This window comes from Castor canadensis, chromosome 15, assembly GCF_047511655.1.
Source record: "Castor canadensis chromosome 15, mCasCan1.hap1v2, whole genome shotgun sequence".
NCBI classification, from domain to species: Eukaryota; Metazoa; Chordata; class Mammalia; order Rodentia; family Castoridae; genus Castor; species Castor canadensis.
The window spans coordinates 13187654-13208377 of record NC_133400.1 but is presented as its reverse complement, the minus strand read 5'-3'; the positions used below and the strand labels follow the sequence as shown (position 1 = coordinate 13208377).

General features: G+C 41.6%; 1 protein-coding gene across 1 annotated transcript in view; it reads left to right on the top strand.

The window, feature by feature from the left end:
- The window catches only part of Hydin (HYDIN axonemal central pair apparatus protein), a 397410-nt gene extending 377056 nt beyond the window's left edge, over positions 1 to 20354 (top strand). Inside the window, exons 77-86 of the mRNA XM_074055707.1 lie at positions 1774 to 1972; positions 3628 to 3786; positions 5743 to 6020; positions 7233 to 7452; positions 11529 to 11741; positions 12673 to 12836; positions 13679 to 13829; positions 15172 to 15402; positions 17855 to 18079; positions 19738 to 20354. Coding sequence (XP_073911808.1) covers positions 1774 to 1972; positions 3628 to 3786; positions 5743 to 6020; positions 7233 to 7452; positions 11529 to 11741; positions 12673 to 12836; positions 13679 to 13829; positions 15172 to 15402; positions 17855 to 18079; positions 19738 to 20220 — 2323 coding nt within the window. The 3' untranslated portion in view covers positions 20221 to 20354. The remainder of the gene's footprint in view (positions 1 to 1773; positions 1973 to 3627; positions 3787 to 5742; positions 6021 to 7232; positions 7453 to 11528; positions 11742 to 12672; positions 12837 to 13678; positions 13830 to 15171; positions 15403 to 17854; positions 18080 to 19737) is intronic.
- Positions 20355 to 20724: the final 370 nt, after the last annotated feature.

Below are 20724 nucleotides of genomic sequence, written 5' to 3'. Positions count from 1 at the left end.
GGTCCAGAGACTTGATATAGACTCAAAGTACTCTTTGTCAGTACTATAGATAACTTTTTTTTACAATGATGGTAAGCTGTTTATCTGAACTGTCCAATATGGCAGCTTGTTAATCATCTCTGTGAACAAATACCTGACAAAAAACTTAAGGAAGAAAAGACATATTTTGCTCATGGTTTCAGAAGTTTCAGTCCATCACGGTGGGGAGGACATAGCAGAGCAGCTCACATCATTGCATACAGGAAGGAGAGCTAATAGGAATGGCCCAGGGCAAGATATAACCCCCAAGAACATGCTCCCAGTGATCTACTTCTTCCAACCAGGCCTTACCTTCCACAGTTCCACCAACTCCCAATAGTCTATTAAGATATCAAATCCATTAATTGGTTAAACCATTCAATAGGTCAAATCCCTCATGATCTGATTATCTCTGAAAATGAATGTCCTCACAGGCACACCTAGAGGCATGTTTTAATTATCTGTGAGGCATTTCTCAATCTAATCAAGTTGACAATCAAGATTAACCATCACAGTGGCACATAGCTAGAGGTGACTTTGGAACACTTGAAATGTTGCTAGTGCAACTAAGGAAATGAATTTTTATTTTATTATATTTTTATTTTAATAGTCACGGGTCTAGAGGCAACCATATTGGATAGCAACCATCTAAGTTCAAATTTCAGCTCTTCCTTTTTTGTGTGACCTTGGGAAACATTTTTTTAATTCTCTATCCTAATATCTGCTTGCCTGAAATGGTGAACCATAATAGAACCTCCCATATATGAGGATTAAATTAGTTTACCTAGAAATAATACTTAGAACAGTGCCTGCAACATAGGAAATGGTCACTTATTGCTAGCTTCTGCTGTTGTTGCTGCTGCTGCTACTATTGTTATGATTATTGTTATGAATATTAAATTATAATAGTATCATAACATTGTAAGTACTAATTTAAAAGCTTATCTACCTATAGTCTTTCTTGTATGATTTGATGTAATCTCAGTCCTACTTTCTTTAAGGCATGGAGTTCTATGCATTGATTTACCTAGACTCCACTAAATTCTTGTCAGACAGACAAGGAGTGGTTATAATGGAGAGATTTAGGTACCTTCCTGCCCTCAGGGTAGACACTGTAGTTGAGCAATTAGTCCTAAAAATAATAACTCACCTTTGTGGAATATTTTTTCTGTGTCCTGTTTAGTAACTGCTTTAGTCACTTTATCTCATGTAATCCTCACAACAACTCTATGAAATACCTACCACTACCCCCATTTTACAGATAAGAAAACAGAGACCCGAATAGACTAAGTAACTTTTCCCAGGTCACATGGTTAGTTAATGGTAGAAACTGGATCCAAACTCTTTTCTGCCTGACTCTAGAACACATACCCCTCTCTACTATGCTTTACCACCCAATTACTTCTGGAAGTACTTCCTTCTTATGAAAGAGTACAAAATCATGAGGTAAATTATCAAGAAATAAAGAACCAATTCGGTGAAAAGTGTACTGGGCAAAGGGTCATGAGCCTTTGAGATTAAGGTCTGATTCTGTGTGGATCTTAGGAGTGTCCTAGGGTAAGTACTTAACAATACCTAGGAGAGCATGGACTAGTCATTGCTGTGGCCTCTTCCAGTTCTTTGATGACTTCTCTGAGTCTAGGACAGTAGCACAAGAAATCTGCTAGTGCCCAACTCAGAGAGATTAGGGGACGTGTCAGTCCCTCCAAGTCAGCCATCTCAGAGCTTATACCCCTTCCTCTTGATTTTTCCCAGCATTGACTGTTTGTACACCAACACTACCCATCTCGAGGTGAACGTCCATGTGGATGTGGTAAAGCCAGGAAAAACACTGGAGATTCCAATCATCTTCTATCCCAGAGAAAGTATCAATTACCGAGAACTAATCCCCTTTGAAATCAATGGGCTCTCTCAACAAATAGTTGAGATCAAAGGGAAAGGTACAGAAATGAAGGTAAGAGATAATGAGGGAGGCCCTTGGACTTGGCTCCTTCCTTCTCCCCCTTCCCAGGTCCCCTCCACATCTCTGTCCCTGGGGCTACTATATCAGCTATCAACCAATTCCACTGAGATAGTAGTCCTAATCACACAAAGGAGGGAATTGTCAAATCAGACTCAAGTGAATCATATCTCTTACTCAATACCAGACTTCTCCATATCAAAGAATACAGACACTAGAGAAACTTTCTACGTCTTCTTAGAGAGGTTTGAGATTATCAGATGTGGCATCCCAAGCACATCTTCTTCCTCCCACACTAGGGCATGTTTTTTCAGGGGAGAGACTCAGTAGATAACATTTTAAGAAACGTATGCTATGAAGCGTCTTTCCTTAACACACCCATTGATTGACTGTCTCCAGCCAGCCACAGATCCCAGGATTACATTCAGTTGGGTATTCCTTCTGTCCATGTGCTCATGAAAGAAAGAAAATGGTCCTCTCTTCCCTTTCTTCCCAATGTCTGGCAGCCATTTAAGGTGTTTGTCTGGCAGAAATATTCGCGTTGTAACACACTAAACCTTCCAAGATTCTCAAGAATGCATGGCATTTCAGCAACCAAAGGGAAATAGGAGGGTATACTCCTGGAAGCTTCCCCTCAAGCCATAGGAACAACAGAATATTGCCACCTGGTATTTCTGGACCCAAGACAAAGACAGAATCTTTTCTGATACTGCTGACTCCTTCATTGGCTGATCTTTCATTTGCTCATTCAGCACCTGTTGTGTGGTGGTAACTTAAACATGTTCTCAGACCTCCAGGAGCAAAGTGACCAGCCAGGGAAATTCTCTCACCTTTTTAGACAAAATAGACACATGTGGACTAGAAGATAGTTGGAAGGAGGGGTACAATTCAGTGAGCAATCAAATAGCATTGGCCAGTAGATGCTGTTTATTGTGAGTCAAATCATTCTGGAGGCCAAGGCTCAGCCAAACCTTGGCCCCAACCAGATCAACATTTCAAACAATCCCTTAGATGAGTACTTTGAAATGTATCTACTTCCCTCCATCTCTACTGCCATGTTCTAGTCAAATCACCATCCTCTCTACTCTCACACTTTCCCTCTTGCCTTCTAGTCCATTCTCCAGAGAAGCTGACTTCCCATTTTCCCCAGAATAAAGCCCACAGTAACCTATAGACATTAAAAGACATAACCACCTCTCCAAATTCTTCTCAGCTGCTATCTCTTAGCCACAGGCCTTGACCAGCCCCCACCCTTGCACAGGCTGACACCACTCCCTGGAGGGCTTCCTGGCCCCCCCACCCACCCTGACTCAAAGTGACTAGATCCAGCCCTTCCTTAGCTCCATCTTCAAGATAAGCCCCCAGTCTAGTTTCAACCCCCTCCCCCCGCCCCCACAATGGGCTGTCAAGGTAACCTAAACTTTTCCTTCATCTCTCTTAACCCAGTTTTAATTATGTAATTGTGTAATGAGTTCTGTGGGCATTTTATGTGTATAAATGTTGAGTGAGCAACTCAATGCCCACCCAATAAGAACTTAGGTCACTGAAAGAGAGGGAGCCACCCTTGCCTCACCAAGATACATGTATCATATTTATTTTTCTCATTAACTAATGAGCTCTTCTGCCTAACTCTCTTTCTTTTCCCACAGATTTTAGTCCTAGATCCAGCCAATAGGATTGTGAAGTTAGGAGCTGTCCTGCCTGGACAAGTTGTAAAGAAAACGGTTTCTGTCATGAACAACAGCCTTGCCCCACTCATATTTAATCAGTCAGTCCTGTTCTCCACTCCAGAACTCCAGGATCCCAAGGTCAGTGCTTGGGCAAGGGGGGAGGGGACCCCCAAGGGCTTCTTCATGCTTCCTAACTTCCTACTGATATGGATGACCATGCTAGCAACAGTAACAGCTCATATTTCTTATGCACCTATAATGTACTAGAACATTCTAAGAAGCTTCCATGTGCTAGTTCAGATCACTTTCCCAAAAACAGTATAAGGTTAGCACTTTTATTATTCTCATTTTACATTTTTATTTCATTTTCCTTGACATTTGTTTATTTATACCTCTACTATGTAGATGGGCCAGTTCTCTATTTTCTTCTCATTCTAGGTGTTTCTAATTTTTTACATAATGAACAACCTTGTAATATCCATGTAGCTATATCTTTGTGTGCATCCATGGCTCTCTGTTTTAAGATGAATCCCTAGAATGAGCTTGATGGGTGAAAAGAGAAAGTGTGCTTCAATGAGTATCACCAATCTACCCCTGAAAGACTGTCCCAGTCTTATCGGCAATAGGAGAAAAGCATGTTTATTGCTGAATTCACCTCCTCAAAGTCCATTCCAGGCTGCCTGCTACCCAACTTCATGTCTTCAGTATTTAGTTGGGCCTTCAGAAATGAACCATATGAGAGTGGACTATATCCATTCCTTCATTCACTTCATTCTTGCATTTACTCAGTAAATATGTGCTAGATGTGGAGAATATAAAGGTAACTATGACACAGTTCTTAATCTGGTGAAGTTCACAGTCTTGGGGTTTCACACATGTAAGCACTCACAGGACAGCATGGAAACTACAGAAGCAGGATGTGAATTGGGGGCCAGGCTGCTCAGAGCAGGTCTCAGGGGTAGTGGAAAGCAGAGAGGCCTGGTCTGCATGTTACAGGATGAACAGGTATCTCCTAGTCAGAAGGGTGGAGAGGAGCATCCCTTGGGAGTAAAGGGTCAGAGTTTCTGAGAAACTAGATGTGAATCATTGTGAAAGAAGCACTGTAGACCACCTAGGGATTTCAGGATACAGAAAAATTGTCTGTGAGGCCAGTCAAAACAAGAGACCCTGTGGGCATCTCATCCCAGGATCTACATTGCCCATGGCTCCATCCAGACAAGGAGAGTAAAGTCATTGCTTCCTTCTCTTCATTTATCCAAATTAAAGTCCTTATCCTAGGGGGTCAAGGCCCCTAAGAGTTTGCCCATATTAATTCTTCCTCTTATATAACCAGGCCAAAGCTTCCAGAATGACCCGTGTTGGTCCTGCCACCCTGAGGCTCACTCCCATCATTGTGTTAGAAAACTCTCTAGGATTGTTTTGCTCTTGTGGATCCTCTCTGCCCCTCACCACACTCCCTACATCCACGGTCCACTTGTCAGTGATTTGTCAGTGCTCTGGACCAAAACACTTAAGGGATTGGCTTCCTTAAGGCTGATTTGAATTTGCCTTTTCCCAGGACTAAGGGGAAACAGAAAGCCATACAGATTTGTGCAGTGCCTCTCAAACTTTAGAACACATGAACCACCTGGGAGAACTTTTGAAAATGTAGGTTGCAGTCTGTTCCAGGGACACAGTGTACCTGGAGTAACAGCATGGAGTCTGCATTGTAACAATCCCAGGGAGCGCTTCTTGAGAAACAGAGGAGTACAGAGTAGTTCCTGTTTCCTACTTCCTGCTTCCTGCTACCATTTTCTCTACCAGAGAGAAGGAAGGAAGAAGGAAATGCTCAAGTTGAGCTGAAATGGAGCAGAAAAGGGAATTGACATTTACTGGATGCCTATTATATACCACACGTTTTATATACATGATCCTAACATTCACCATAGAGCAAGTCATGGAGGATTTAGTAACTTAACCAAAGATGACACAGTCGGTAAGAGCAAATGTGAGATTTGACCCTGGGCTGACAGCCCCAGCAGCAAGACTTCAGGTAATCAAGGCCTCAGGAGCCTCCTTTCCCTCAGCTCTGAGTCCAGTTGTCTTTTTGTCCAGGTCATCACCTTGGTGCCTTTCCACAGCATCACCCTGAAGCCCAAAGAAGTCTGTAAACTGGAGGTCATCTTTGCCCCCAAGAAGCGTGTCCCTCCCTTCTCTGAGGAGGTATTCATGGAGTGTATGGGGCTTCTGCACCCTCTCTTCCTCCTCAGTGGTTGCTGCCAGGCCCTGGAGATCTCCCTGGACCAGGAGCATCTTCCCTTTGGACCAGTCGTATATCAGACGCAAGCCACACGCCGCATTCTCATGTTCAACACAGGCGACGTGGGTGCAAGGTAGGAGGTAGTGCCTCCCTCGGACACTGAAGCAGATAGCTCTGTCTCTGGATTGCCAGATGTCATTTTGCAAGTGCAGCCACTTTTTATTTCTGCCCTCTCTTCTACATACATCCTTTTCCTTGAGGATAGGAGGGTCCCACCAGAGTGACCACTGCTATCATGATTACTGAAATTAATATGAGAGAGACCATTTGCACAGTCCTGTTAACATGCCCTTCACTTGGCTTATCCCACTTAATTCCAAACACAACCCTAGGAGACCAGTACTACTAACTGATCCATTTTAAATATGAGTAAACTGAGGTTCAAAGGAACTGAGCAGCTTTTCCCCAAATCACACCTGTAACAAAAACTTACTGTGTACAGGTACAATACTGAGCACTCTTACATATAATCTCCTATTGAATTATCCCAGGATCCTTTAGGTGAGGATCACTATAGTGACCCATTTCACAGATTAAGTGAGGCTCAAAACAATTAGATTACTTGCCCAGGATCACACAACCAGGCATTGGAAACAAAAAGATTGGAATCCAGCTATAACTGTGGCATCTCTTCTTTCCAAACTCTTCTCACTTGCCTCTCATGAATACTGACACAGCAGTGCAGGCTGTGCACTTCCCTCCCAAGGAGGTTCTCATGGCACAGACTCAGTGTGAATGCCATCCTAAGGAATGTGATGTGGTGGGACTGGCCTACACCGTCCATCCCCTGTCTCCTGCCCCAGACCAAATGTCCAACCACAGGGATTATCCATAGAGCCATCAGATCCCAAGAATAAGTGCAACTCTCACATGAAGGGATTGTCTCACCACCCTACCATATCTGAACAGAGTGGCAAAACAGAGCATGGTAAGGTCATGGTCTCAGGAGATTCCAGGCTTAGCCCAGTCCCTTGCTAGCTGTGTGCATGCTCACGCTCTTGTTCCCTGATGTGTTACCCATGGATAATGAGATAAGATGCAGATACTTCCCACCCTGGCTCAGCCCTGAGAGGGAGCCAAGTTCCCTTACCCAGTGATCTAGGCCCATGTCTCCAACTGTCTCTGCTCTGTCCTGCAGGTCATTCTCCTCCCAGATCCCAGGGAGTAGGCAATGAGGGAAACCATGCAGCTTAAAAGCCCATGTGAAATCTGTTTTCATTAGCATTGAGAGCACCCTCAAAATAGTAACAAGCTGTCTTCCTTGTCTTCTTTTGTCTTGGAAAAGGTTTAAATGGGATGTCAGAAAATTTAAACCTCATTTTTCCATCAGCCCAGAGGAAGGCTATATCACTGCAGGCATGGAGGTTTCTTTTGAAGTGACCTACCGTCCCTCCGAGGTAGGAAAAGAGAGTCTCTATAAAAACCTGCACTGCTATATCCAGGGAGCCAGTCCTCTGTGCCTCACCCTATCTGGAGTCTGTGTTGGACCACCTGCAATAAAAGAGGTAAGTTGGCGTAAACCAGTAGCAGGAATGAGTTCAGCAAGAGCATTCATTCCTCAGCACATGTATCAAATATCCAGACCAACTCCTTCCCACCACAGGGACTTCGCACATGTCATTCCCATTGCTGGGATATTCTTTCTCCCCTCTTTATTTAGTTAACTACTATTCTTCAGCTCTCAACTCAAGCATTGCATTCTCATGGAAGCCTGCACTGACATCCCTTCTAGATCAAATTCTGTTGTAAGACCTATGAGAAAAGGATTAACACCTTTCTCATTCCATGTGGATTTTTAAAAATGGCCTTTGATGAATCCTCTGCTAGCCTTATTCCTGGAAATCTAAGTGTGTTGTCAGCTCTGTTTCCTGACAATGTAGCTTAGGGTAAAAAATGACATCAAGTCTCCCTCTCTATGACTTTTGTTAGTTCAAGTATGTTACTTGGATGGAATCCTACGGTATGCCAGGAACATATATGAACAAGTCCTGCAAGAGCATATTATTTCTCTTGGGCAAATACCTACTTATGAAATAACTGGGTCATAGAGTATGCCTGTGTACCTTCTTAAGAAACTGCAAAATTGTTTTCCATAGTTGTGTCCTTTTACGATTCTGCCAGCAATATCTGACATTTCCAGTTGCTCCCTATCCTTGTCAATACTGGATATGGTCAGTTTCCTCGGGTTTGTTTTTTTTTTTTTTTTTTTTTGGTCATTCTGTCACATGTGTAGTAGTATCTCACTGAGGTTTGAATTCACATTTCCCTAATAAACATTGATACGTAGCATCTTTTCAGGAACTTACTTTTACTTTCCATCTATGTATCTTCTTTGTTGTTGTGTCTGTTCAAGTCTTCTATTTTTAATTTGTTCTTAAAGTTTTGAGAGCTCTTTATGTATTTTGGACACAAGTCTTGTATTAAATCTTTTTAGAGTTAATTTTTGTATACAGTACAAGATAGGGATCAATTTTTTTTTATATATGAATAGCCAATTGTTCTAGCACCATTTTTTGAAAAGGCTATCCTTTCTCCATTGGAGAATCCTGTTCTTGCCCATTAATCTACATCATTATCTTTACATCAGCACCACACTGTCCAAGTTTTTGCATCTAGCATTAAATCAATTCATCATATATACATGGGTCGACTGTTAAATTCTGTTCTTGCCCATTGATGTTGATGTAACTGTCTTTACACCAACATCACACTATCCATGTTCTTGAATCCAGTGCTGGTTCTCACCCATTATCTTACTGGATCTGGGATAGCATGTGACATGTAAACCATTTCCTCCTTCCTCAAACACTCCTTTGTTTGGATCCAGGACACCACTTCCTGGTTTCCTGTGCTTCATAGACTGCTCTTTTTTTCATCTTTTCTCATTCTCCATAACACAGTAGTTTGCCCATCAAGAGTTTGTTTTAGGTTCCTTCTGTTTTCTAAAGATGCTCCTTTCTTGTTGATCTCTTTCAAAGTTGGCCTTTAAAAAGTTTGCAATACTAACAATCCCCAAATCTGTATCTCCAGAGTGAATTTTTTCCCTTAGATTCCATATTTGTAAATTTCACTTCCTGCTTGACTAATAAACTTATCAAACTTCTTTTTGTTTGTTTTTTCTTTTTTCTTTTGTTATTATTTATTCCTTTCATTTTATCATTTTTACATTTGCTTACATGTGTATACATTGTTTGTGCCACCTCCTCCCCCAAACCACCCCTATAGCCTTACAGGCAGAACCTGTACCACCCACTTCTCCATTTTTGTTGAAGAGAAAACATAAGAGATAATAAGAATGACATATCATTTTTGCCAGTTTGGGATAAAGATAGATATACAGAGAGATTCCTAGCATTGCTTCCATGCACTTGTGTATTGCAACCCACATTGGTTCGTTTCTACCAGACCTCTTTGCTGCTTCCTTTCCATAGTGGCCTCTGCCAGTTTAAGATTACTTTATTTGATCTACTATAGTGTGCATATCAACTACATTCAAGTTTTAGGTTTCCTTTCCTTTATATATTTCTCCCATGTGTGTTCTCCCCTTAGTGTGTGACCCGTGTCTAATACTATTACTGCATTTGTTTCAGGTCTATAATCCACATATGAGGGAGAACATGCAATTTTTGGCCTTCTGAATCTGGCTAACTTCGCTTAAGGGATGTTCTTTAGTTCCATCCATTTACTGGCAGATGGCAAAATTTCATTCTTTGTGGCTGAGTAAAATTCTATTGTGTATAAATACCACATTTTCTTGATCTATTCGTCAGTTGTGGGGCATCTTGGCTGTTTCCATAACTTAGCTATTATAAATAGTGCTGTAATAAACATGGGTGTGCAGGTGCTTTTGTAATAACTTGAGTTGCATTCCTTTGGGTATATCCCTAGGAGTGGTATTGCTGGATCATATGGCAGATCTATATTTAGTTTTTTTAAGGAGCCTCCATATTGTTTTCCAAAGTGGTTGTACTAGCTTACAGTACATGAGCAGTGTATGAGGCTTCCTTTTCCCCATATCCTCACCAGCATTTGTTGGTGGTGGTGTTCTTGATGATAGCCATTCTAACATGGGTGAGGTGGAATCTTAGTGTGGTTTTGATTTGTATTTCCTTTATGGCCAGGGATAGTGAGCATTTTTTCATGATTTTTGACCATTTGGATTTCTTCCTTAGAAAAAGTTCTGCATACAAAGGAATCTTAAACTACCACGCACCAATTTTGCAAAAATTAAAAAAAAAAAAAAAAAAAAAAAAAAAAAAAAAGAAAAAGTTCTGTTTAGTTCAGTTGCCCACTTCCTTATTGGTTCATTAATTTTTGAAGAGTTTAGTTTTTTGAGCTCTCTGTATATTCTGGTTATCAGTCTCTTGTCTGATGTATAGCTAGCAAATATTTTCTCCCACTCTATGGGTGGTCTCTTCAATTTAGAGACATTTCTTTTGTTGGGCTGAAACTTTTTTAATTTCATGTAGTCCTATTTGTCCATCCTTTCTCTTAGTTGCTGGGCTGCTGGAGTTCTACTGAGGAAGTCCTTGCCTTTACCTGTTGTTTCCAGGGTATTCCTGCTCTTTTCCTGTACTAACTTCAAAACTTGTCAAATTTGAAATGCACAAAACTGAATCCATAATCTCCTCCTCAAGTCTGCTCCTCCCACAGTCAACCTGGCCTCCATAAATGGATCTCCATCTTCTAATTGCTCAGGCTAAAACTTGGCTGTCATTCTTAAATCTTATTCCACTTACATACAAGATTCCATACATTAGAAAGTCCTATTGGCCCTTCAACGTACAACCGGAACACATCCACTTCCCACCATCCCCAGTACTGCTGCCAGTGTCACCCAAGGCATCATCCTCTCCCGCCTGATCTATGAGAAGGGTCTTCTAATTGTATCTCTCCCTTTGTCACTGATAAGTATCTGGGATGATTCCATTAAAACATAGATCAAATAATTTCACTCCTCTACTTAAAACTCCCTGAATTCCCCCTATTTCAGTAAGGGGGATTGCTACCATGACTTCCAAAGCCCTACATGCTCTTCTTCCCCCTACTTTATCATCCCCTCACTCCACGTTTGCAAGGATGGCCTCCTTGTCATTTGTCAAATCCAGGACCTTTGCAAGTGATGTTTTCTCTGCGTAGATAACTCCTCCCTCAAGTCTCTCATAACTTCATTCTTCTTGGTCTTTAATCAAATATGTATTCCCAGTCTATATGATGTCTTCCTTGATCACCCTACGTAAAGTTTCACATCCACCCTCATCTGGCATTCCCTATGCCCTTTCCCAGCTTTATTTTGCTCCATATCTCTAATTCCTATCCCACACACTGCATGCTCTTTGAAGACAAGGATTTTTGGTATTTTTTATTATTACTACAAACCCAACACCAAGAACAGTGCCTGGCACACAGAAGGTAGCCAATAAATATTTATTGAATGAATGAAAAGAAAAATTATCCATTGAAACTCACAATGGGAATCACTGTTGAAGACAGTGTTGTACCTCACATATTCTGTACCTCTGGCCCCTGAAGACAGGCCAGGGGAAGTGCCATGGAAAGTAAGGTGCCAGCTTTTTTCCAGGTGGTAAATTTCACCTGCCAAGTGCGCTCCAAGCACACGCAAACCATCCTGCTGTCAAACCGCACCAACCAGACCTGGAATCTGCACCCCATTTTTGAAGGCGAGCACTGGGAGGGGCCTGAGTTCATCACCCTGGAAGCCCACCAGCAAAACAAGCCCTATGAGATCACCTACAGGCCCCGTACCATGAACGTGGAGAACCGTAAGCACCAGGTAGGCTGAGGCTTCCCATTGGATTCCTGGCATAGTTGAAAAGAGGAGCTGTGTTGAGAGAGTTTAGAAGACAATTTGGAGCTCAGAATTCAGAGAGTGTTAAAACAGTGGGGAGTAAGTACCCAGATCATGGAACAACGTGGTGGTTGTACAGATGGTCCAAATTTGTCTGTCCTTTTTGCCCATGCATAAAAGCATTGGGGATTCTCCTTAAAGCCAAAAGCTTGGTTCTGAAATAATTACAAAAATAGCAGGTGAGTGTAATAAAAATCAGAAAAGAAGCTACAATCTCTGCCCTTATTTTAAAAAGTGAAATCTTCTTCTTTCTTTATTATCAGTCCTTATTTGGATACAGTCATACCTGTCTTCATAACATACCCAATCTTGTATTCAGATTGTTTTCACTTTACGTTGTATCCTTAGCATTTTTCTGTTTAACTGTGTAGTTTTTGTGATAACCATTTTAATGATTAACATTTCATTGAGTGCTCCATAATTTATTTAACATTCCCTGTTATTGAATGTTTATCTCCAAATTTTCATCAGTATTATAGGTTGTTCTCCAGAGATTTACCTTCAGAGGGATTTTTCTTAGTAAGTTACCTCATTCAAATGCACATGAACTTGTTTTGTTTTTTTTTTTTTTTTTTGAGACAGGGTCTTACTATGTAGCCCAAGCTAACCTCAAACTCATGATCCTCCTGTCTTAACCTCCCAAGTGCTAGGATTATAGGCATGAATCACCATGCCTGGCCATACAAATATTTTTATAACTCTTAGAACATATTACCAAACTGCTTTCCAAAAGTGCTGTTTATTTGCAGAACCATTATTAGTCCTGTATCCCTACTCCACCTAATAAAGGACACCTATTATGTGCCTATTAAAAGGCTCTCTGTCTTATCCTGCTCATGTTTCTTTTCATCCTAAGGGCACACTCTTTTTCCCCCTCCCTGATGGGACTGGCTGGCTATATGCTCTGCATGGGACTGCCGAACTCCCCAAAGCCGTATCCAACATCTACCGTGAAGTGCCATGTAAGACACCCTACACAGAGCTCCTGCCAGTCACCAACTGGCTGAACAAGACCCAGAGGTGAGGGAGTGGGACAAGGGGTTGAGGTGGGGAGACAAAGGGACAACCTCCACCATCTAGCTTGGTCCATCCCCTGCTCATTCTCTATAGAGAATGTTGTAGGGCTCAAGGAGTCAGAGATAATGTTTTTTGATATAGCCAGGCATTTCCTGAACTCTAAGCCTCCAAATTCTCCTCCTCAGTGCTATTTCTTCTACACCCCCTAGAACAATGCCTGGCACAAAATAAATGTCCGATAAATGATAGCTGTCATTAGAATAATGATAATCATTTTTGTTGTTGAGTGTATCTTATTACCTAAGCAACTGGCCAGTGAGGAATACCACTGAATCTTGTACTTGCAGTAGAGTAGAATGGAATGCAGAGACTAGAGCAGCTCAAAGCCAACCAGATTGGTGTCTCCTCTTTTTATGGAGAAACAAAGACTGAGAGAAAAGGCATAACTACCTGAAGGCTACCTGCTTAGCATAGTGAATAGAGGCTGGGATCTAAGTTTGAATTCCAGTTTTGCCAATAACTAGTCATGATACCTGGCATGTTATCCTCCTTCTTTGGGCCTCTATTTCCTCATTAGTAAAGTGGCGATATTAGTGATACGTACCTTCTACAGACTTATGATAATAAAATGTCTGTAACGTGGAGAGAACTTGCTCTGTACCTAGCACATTAGAACAGGTGGTCAATAAATGACAGTTACTGTTAGGGACAGATTGAAGACTACAATTGAATACCCACATGCTTTCCATAAAATCAAGAATAAACACAGCACCTTTCCTTCTTTCCTTTGGACAAACAGTCTAATTGTCTCTCTCCTCTCGTCATGTGCTCTTGTGTTGCCCCAGATTCCAGGTCATTGTGGAAATGGTGAAACCAGAGAAGGCAGACCCAAGCATCACCATGAAGGGCCTTGATTACATTGATGTACTGTCTGCCTCCAAGAGAGACTACAAGCTGAACTTCTTTTCCTACAAGGAGGGACTGTACTCTGCGAAGGTATCTCCATGTCAAAAGCACTACCTGGAAACCCTGGAAGTCCAACCTGAGGTTGCTGATCCTGGTGTTAGGAAATAGTGGAGATCTTCCCCCAGTCACTGTTCAAAGACACCATGGGGTCTTTCACACATGAGCTGTCTTGCCCAGTTCATTCATTTGTTCAACAAGTATCTATTGAACACATATGTCATATTCTGTACTAAGTGCTGGCAGCACAGCAATGGCCAAAATAGACACAGTTTGTGTTCTCATGGAATACAAAGTTTTGTGGGGGAAATGGACATTATTCAAATAACTGCACCATGAGTGTATGATTTCAAAATGAGGTGTGTGCTTTGAAGAAAAGGATCATCTGTAGATTTGTAGCTTATAAGAGAAGATAGGGCTGAAGATTTAGGAATTACTCATTTATAGGTAGTATTTGAAGTTATGATAGATGATAGAATCACCAAAGTAAAGATTTTAAAGTGAAAAAAAGACAAGATTTTTAATACAATGTCTATAAAAGGCAGACTATATAAATATTACTACCTTAACAATAATAAGATTAATAACTCAGTGTATTAAAAAGAACAAAAAAGTTGAACAGACTCTACTTCACAAAAGTAGCTATGTGAATGACCAATAAGCACACAAAATCAACATCCTCATTCACCAGGGAAAAGAGCTTTGACAACTGAGAGGCACATCAACAAGTCACTTGCAGGGTGAGGGGAATTGTTAGTGCAGCTACAAGTGTGAGCTCTGGGGTCAGTTCAACCTGGATTCAAATCCTGGCTATGACAGTTCTTTTCATGGGACCTTGGGCAAGACACTTAGCTTGACTAAACCTCAGTTTCCTCATCTTTAAAGAAAGGAAAGAGAAAATAATAACAGTGCATACAAATTGTGTGAATTAAATAGACAGTTACTTCCACACAGTAATCATCCACTGAGTGTTAGATGCTGTCGTTGATATCATTGTTGTTAAGTACTCCTGCTGGAGTAGCAACTGCAGTAGAAGGAAGGCCCATTACAACTTGAACCTCCTGATGTCTCACTTGTTCTCCAGAGCCAACCAGCTTTCCCCACTGGGAATGGATGGTCATTGGACCAAATTGCTCTAACCTCTTCTAAAGCCAAACTAGGCTCTTTAATCACCTCTTGCCTGGGAGGTGGAGCCAGTCTGGAATGCCTAAAGAGAAAAGCTGGCTAGCAGGGTTCAGACAAGCTGGCAGGGCCAGGGCCTATGTTTCCTATGCCCAGGCAAAGCTAACAGAGATCAGAAGCCCTTGAGCACGTGCAAGGACCCTTTGCTAACCCCTCCTCTTCCTTGCTTCATCCCACTCTTCTGTGAATGCAGGTGATCTTCCGGAATGAAGTGACCAATGAATTCTTGTTCTACATGGTGAGTTTTAGAGTCACCCCTTCAGGCATTATCAAGACCATTGAGATGACGAGCCCCATCCGCCAGAGCACATCAGCCTCCATCAAGGTGGAGAACCCCTTGCCCTACTCAGTGACCTTCTCCACGGAATGCAGGGTGTCTGACATCAGCCTGCCTTCGCAGTTTGCTGTCCCTGCCAACTCTGAGGTATGGCCCTGGCTGCCAGGGGTCCCTTGAGGGCTGTGAAAGATACTTCCACTCATAGGGCCTCTGGGTCTCTGTTCTATATTCCCTAAGGATGGGCCAGCCCTGGCAGAGGTCACGAGGGTGGAAGATGATCACCTTCATGTTCCTTTCCTTTCCTTCCAAAGTCCTCATGTAAACTAGGGGCCATTAGCTTTGGTTTGAACAGATAAAATGGGCTTTTTGATTGTGAACCTTGTCTCTATTGTTTGTTTTCTTGGCATGTTCAAGTTAAAAATATTTTTCTTGGTTTTTCTTCTAATTATAAAAATAGCTTAGGCTGAGAATATAGCTTAGTGGAAGAACACTTGCCTGGAATGTATGGAATCCTGAATTCAAATACCAACATCTCTCTCTCTCTCTCTCTCTCTCTCTCTCTCTCTCTCTCGTAAATGTGCTTATTTTTGCACAGACTATTTCCAATGGATGCACAAGAAATCTGTAATAGTGATTTGGGAGGGCATAGCCTGGAATAATTAACTGTAGGAAGATGAACTTCATTCTTTATACTTTTTATCAGTTTATCCCTCTAAATTCTCACTGCCTAGATTTCACCAAAATCCCTCTGAGAGCTGAGAGTAGATTCTACTCTCAGATTTCTCTCCATGCTGGGTTTTGTCTTAGGAGGGGGCCTCAGTGACCTGGTTCTGAGTCTTCAAATGGCCTATACTGCCTCCCATGGTCTAATCTTATTGCAACAGTTTGCAGTTAACAAACTGGGAGCTAGAAACCACCTCCAGCTTTGGCTGTCATTGTCAGATTATTCTATCAAATTTTCCAGGTTGAATTGGATCCCTCAATTCAATGGTGATTTCTGGGTTCTTTGGTTCTCAGGATGATGTTTCTTTGCATACTTTCCCCCCTTCATCCCATGGAGGGGCTCATAACTACATGAAGCTTGCAGCTATTAGTAGTCTGCCCTACCCACTCATATTTTGGGGGTCTAAGAGTTACCTTTTCACTTAGTTTTGTCATAGAAGCTTGCATGAGTTCCCGTTGTTATTGTTAAGCTAGTTGATCTGTGTGTTCTGTAAAAAGATATAGGGAGATTCCAAACTATGCTACAGTTACTGTCATCTCACCCAAAACCTGGAATTGGTTTTAATGTATAATGTGAGTAAAATTGAGGTTTCCTTTTTCCCAAGTCAATATAAATCAACTCAGACTATTTTACTTAAAAAAATCTTTTCTCCACTGCTTTGAAGGACCATTTATAAAATAAATTAAGCTCATAGATGTATTGGTCTATTCTAGATTTTCCATGATATAGTAATGATCTAATTTCTGACCTCATACCAATGCCACTGTATCCTAATTAGTATACACTTAAAGGTTGATATCTAGTAAAGTAAGCCATCACTGTATCATTATTTTAAGACTTACTAACCTCTTATATTCTTATTATTCTTGAAGATTATCTTGGTTATTCTTGACTCTTTGCATTTCTATATAAATTTTGGAATCAGCTGTTCAAGTTGCTCAAGAGAAATAAAGAAAAAGTAAAAGAATTTATTGGAGTTTTTAATGGGATTACATTAAATCTATAGATTATTTTATGAATGTATTAGTTATCTGTTGGTCCATAACAAATCACTTCAAAACTTAGCCACTTCAAATAGCAAACATTTGCAATCTGCACAGTTCTGAAGATCAGAAATCCAAGAGTAGCACTTTGTTTGGGTAGTTTAGGCTCAGGGTCTCTCATGCAACTGGAGTTAGGCAAGTTAGCCAGGACTCTAGTCATCCCTAGGTGAGTGGAACTACATAATCTGCTTCCAGTCTTACACATGAGTTTGTTAGAAAGGCCTTAGCTTCCTTCTGGCAGTTGATTGGAGACCTCAGTTCCTCACCATTTGAATCTCTGCCTGGAGCTGCTTTCAACATGGCAGCTCACTTCCCCTAGAGTGAGAGATCTAAGAGCAGGAGAGACTGCAAGGGAGAAAAGAGTACACAAGACAGAAGCTTAGCTTGTCTTGTGTACTCTCCTAATCTCAGGAGTGATGTGCCATGTCTTCTCCCATATACTCGTGGTCACCCAGACAATCCCTGGACAATGTGGAAGAGGACTGCCTGAGGGTGTGAATACCAGGAAGTAGATATCATTGGAAGCATCTTGAGCCTATCTACCATCTCCATAAATGTGCTTCTCCAGAAAGGATCCAGCTCCTATTTCTTAGATTCAAAGAGACTCCAGATATAGAAAAACCTGAACTAGAGAAAGTTGGGAGAGGTGCAGAGGAGGGAGAGTGGACTAGCACTTGGACAGAGGTTCCCTAAGCTCAGGGTCTATATGAGCATTTGTGCATGAAGTACCATTTCTGCCACCAACCCCTGTGAGGCCTTAGGCTGGTCACTAGGTAAGCAGAGGAGTAGATCAGATTTCCAGCATGACAAGAGCCTCTGTCTTTTCTTGCAGGGTACATTCTCATTTGAATTCCAGCCTCTGAAAGCTGGAGAAACCTTTGGGAGACTCACTTTGCACAACAGTGATTTAGGTTATTACCAGTATGAGCTCAACTTGAAGGCCCTGCCAGCACTTCCTGAGAAGCCTGTCCGCTTCCAAACCGTTCTTGGCAGCAGCCAAAGCATCTTTGCAAAATTCACCAATTACACACGGCAGAAGACAGAGTACTACTGCAAGGTGAGCAGGCCCTTCCCTTGCCACAGTCTGTGTTCAGAAATGATGGGAAGATGACTCTGAGGATGCAGAAAAGTGAAACTCAGAGAACATAGTGACTTCACTGTCATAACAACCCCCACCCTGAATCTAGCTTGGAAACTCCCAGCTAGAAACAAATAGTACCAGGCCTGGGTACTTCCTTTTCAGATTTTCTATTTTATCAAACTAGGGTGGGGTGGAAATTTTGCTTCCTACGCCATGCTCAGGGGCCAAAAACGGAAGAAAGTATCACTTCATGGTCATGAGTTTAGGCTGTGTAATCAAATACATGGATTTGAATCCTTGCTTCACTACTTATTCTTTGTATGAATAACTTAGTTAAGTTCTCTAGGTTGTAAATGAAGATAATACCCCTGTCTCCATCAATTTTCATAATTATAAATGATATCACAGATTGGGGAATTATAAATAATAAAGGATTATTCAGCTCATAATTTTAGAAGATGAGTGGTCCAAAGCTGAGGGGCTGCATCTGGCAAGGTCTCTCGCTAATGAGTATGCTCTACGGAGTCCCAAATTGGTACAGGGCATCACACGGTGAGAGGAGTACCTCCACGGGAGAGAATCAGAGTGGATCTTATAGCAGACACACTCTCAAGATAAACCTTTAACCCATTAACCCACTCATCTATGAATTCATGAGGGCAGCCCTCATGACCCAATCACCTCTTACAGGTGCCACCTGGTCCCACCTCTCAATACCTCACAGTGGGGATTAAATTACAACATAAGCTTTGATGGCGACATTCAAGCAAACCACAGCAATCTCCCACCTCACAGAACTGCTGCAAGCACTTTCAAATATGTATATAAATCTATTTTCTTAGTGTCAAGCCCATGGGGTACATTAGTAATACATTATTTGTTACAGCAACTGGAATATAGCTTAAACCACTAAAACAAAAATCCAAGAATAACAGCAAAATAGAAACTTGTTCCTCTCACAAATAATAGTCTAGTCACTGGCAGTCTGATCTAGAATGGCAGTCCATGCTATCAGATACCCAGACTTCTCATCTGCTGTTCTTTCCTCTACAAAGTTGTGTTGGGCCACATGGGCCAAGATGGCTTACCATGACATCCATGTTTCCAGCCAGTTACAAGGAGAAAGAAGGGGGAGTTGCAAACATCCACTGACATCCCATTGAACAAAACTTCACTGAAATACGTCTAGCAACAAGGGAACTGGGAAAAGTAAATGCTCTAGGATGGAAGTGACGCCTTTCACTTCTACTCACAGCTAATTGTCCAAATTAGTCCTACCCATCTATAAGGAGTCAGAATGTTCATCTTCCATGTGTATGGAAAGAAAGCACCAGATATGGAAGAGTCAGCCCAGTGTCTGCCCTACCACCATGATCTAGCTGTGTGTCTTAAGGCACTTTACTAACATCTCTTTGCCTCCATTTCTAGGTAACAAAACTGGAATAATAATGAATAATACCTACCATCCAAGGACCTCAGATTTATAGGTTATTAGGACACAACTTTATAGCCCTCCCAGCCTCACATAAATATAAGTTGTTTGGTGACTAGAATTGGAGGGGTTGGTGTGAATTTCAGCTCCTGAGATGCTAGTTAAGATCCTATGTGAGTCAAATTCATTTTTCCCCTTTCAGACAGACTCTCCGGACTTTCATACAGAAAGAGTCATTAGTGCAGTCCCAGGAGCCCAGGGAGGCACAGAAGTCAGCGTAGAAGTCTTCTTTGAGCCCAGCCACCTGGGTGAGACCAAGGGCATCCTGATCCTGTCATCAGTTATAGGTGGGGAATATATCATCCCCCTCTTTGGAATGGCTCTTCCTCCCAAGCCTCAAGGCCCCTTCCTGATTCGAGCTGGGTACAACATGATCATCCCCTTCAAGAATGTCTTCTTGCATACGGTGAACTTCTCCTACATTGTAGAGAACCCAGCCTTCACTGTCCGTGCTGTAGACTCTGTACGGTCCAAGAAGATCAACAACATCGCAGTCTACTTTGAGGGAAACCCATCGGGCAGCAAAACCCCCATCACCACCAAGCTGATCGTGACCTGTCCTCAAGGGGAAGGCAATGAAACTGGAATTAAATGGGTTTATTATCTGAAGGGGATAACCCCTTAGTGATAACCAGAGTTACCTTCATCAACCAAAAGCTAACTCCTCAGCCTAAGATCCATACATTGCCCTAGACTGACAAAGACTAGAAAAGAAAACAGGAAATCTAAAGGGGCAGTTTTATCCTCATTTAATTTTAGGGGCAGTCATTTCTATATTTCATGCTTTCCAAATGCAAATATGAAATATACTCCATATTAAACATAGATACATACAGATCTACATTTGAGATGACTTAATCTTTGCAAGTCTCTGACTTTTGTTTCTTGACGTATCACACAGCCTCAAGTACTCTATAATGATCACACTTAACAAGAAGACATAGGTCATACTAGTGACCTTTGCCACAGAGCATTTTGCAGTGCCTGACACTAGGGCACTGCAAATTCTTCTTAAAATCTAAATGATCCTTAAATCTGACTCAATTTTGATGTAACATTTTTTTTTCTGCTTTCACATAATAGCCAAAGAAGTAACTAATCAACAAACGGGTAATTTTATGCCAACTCA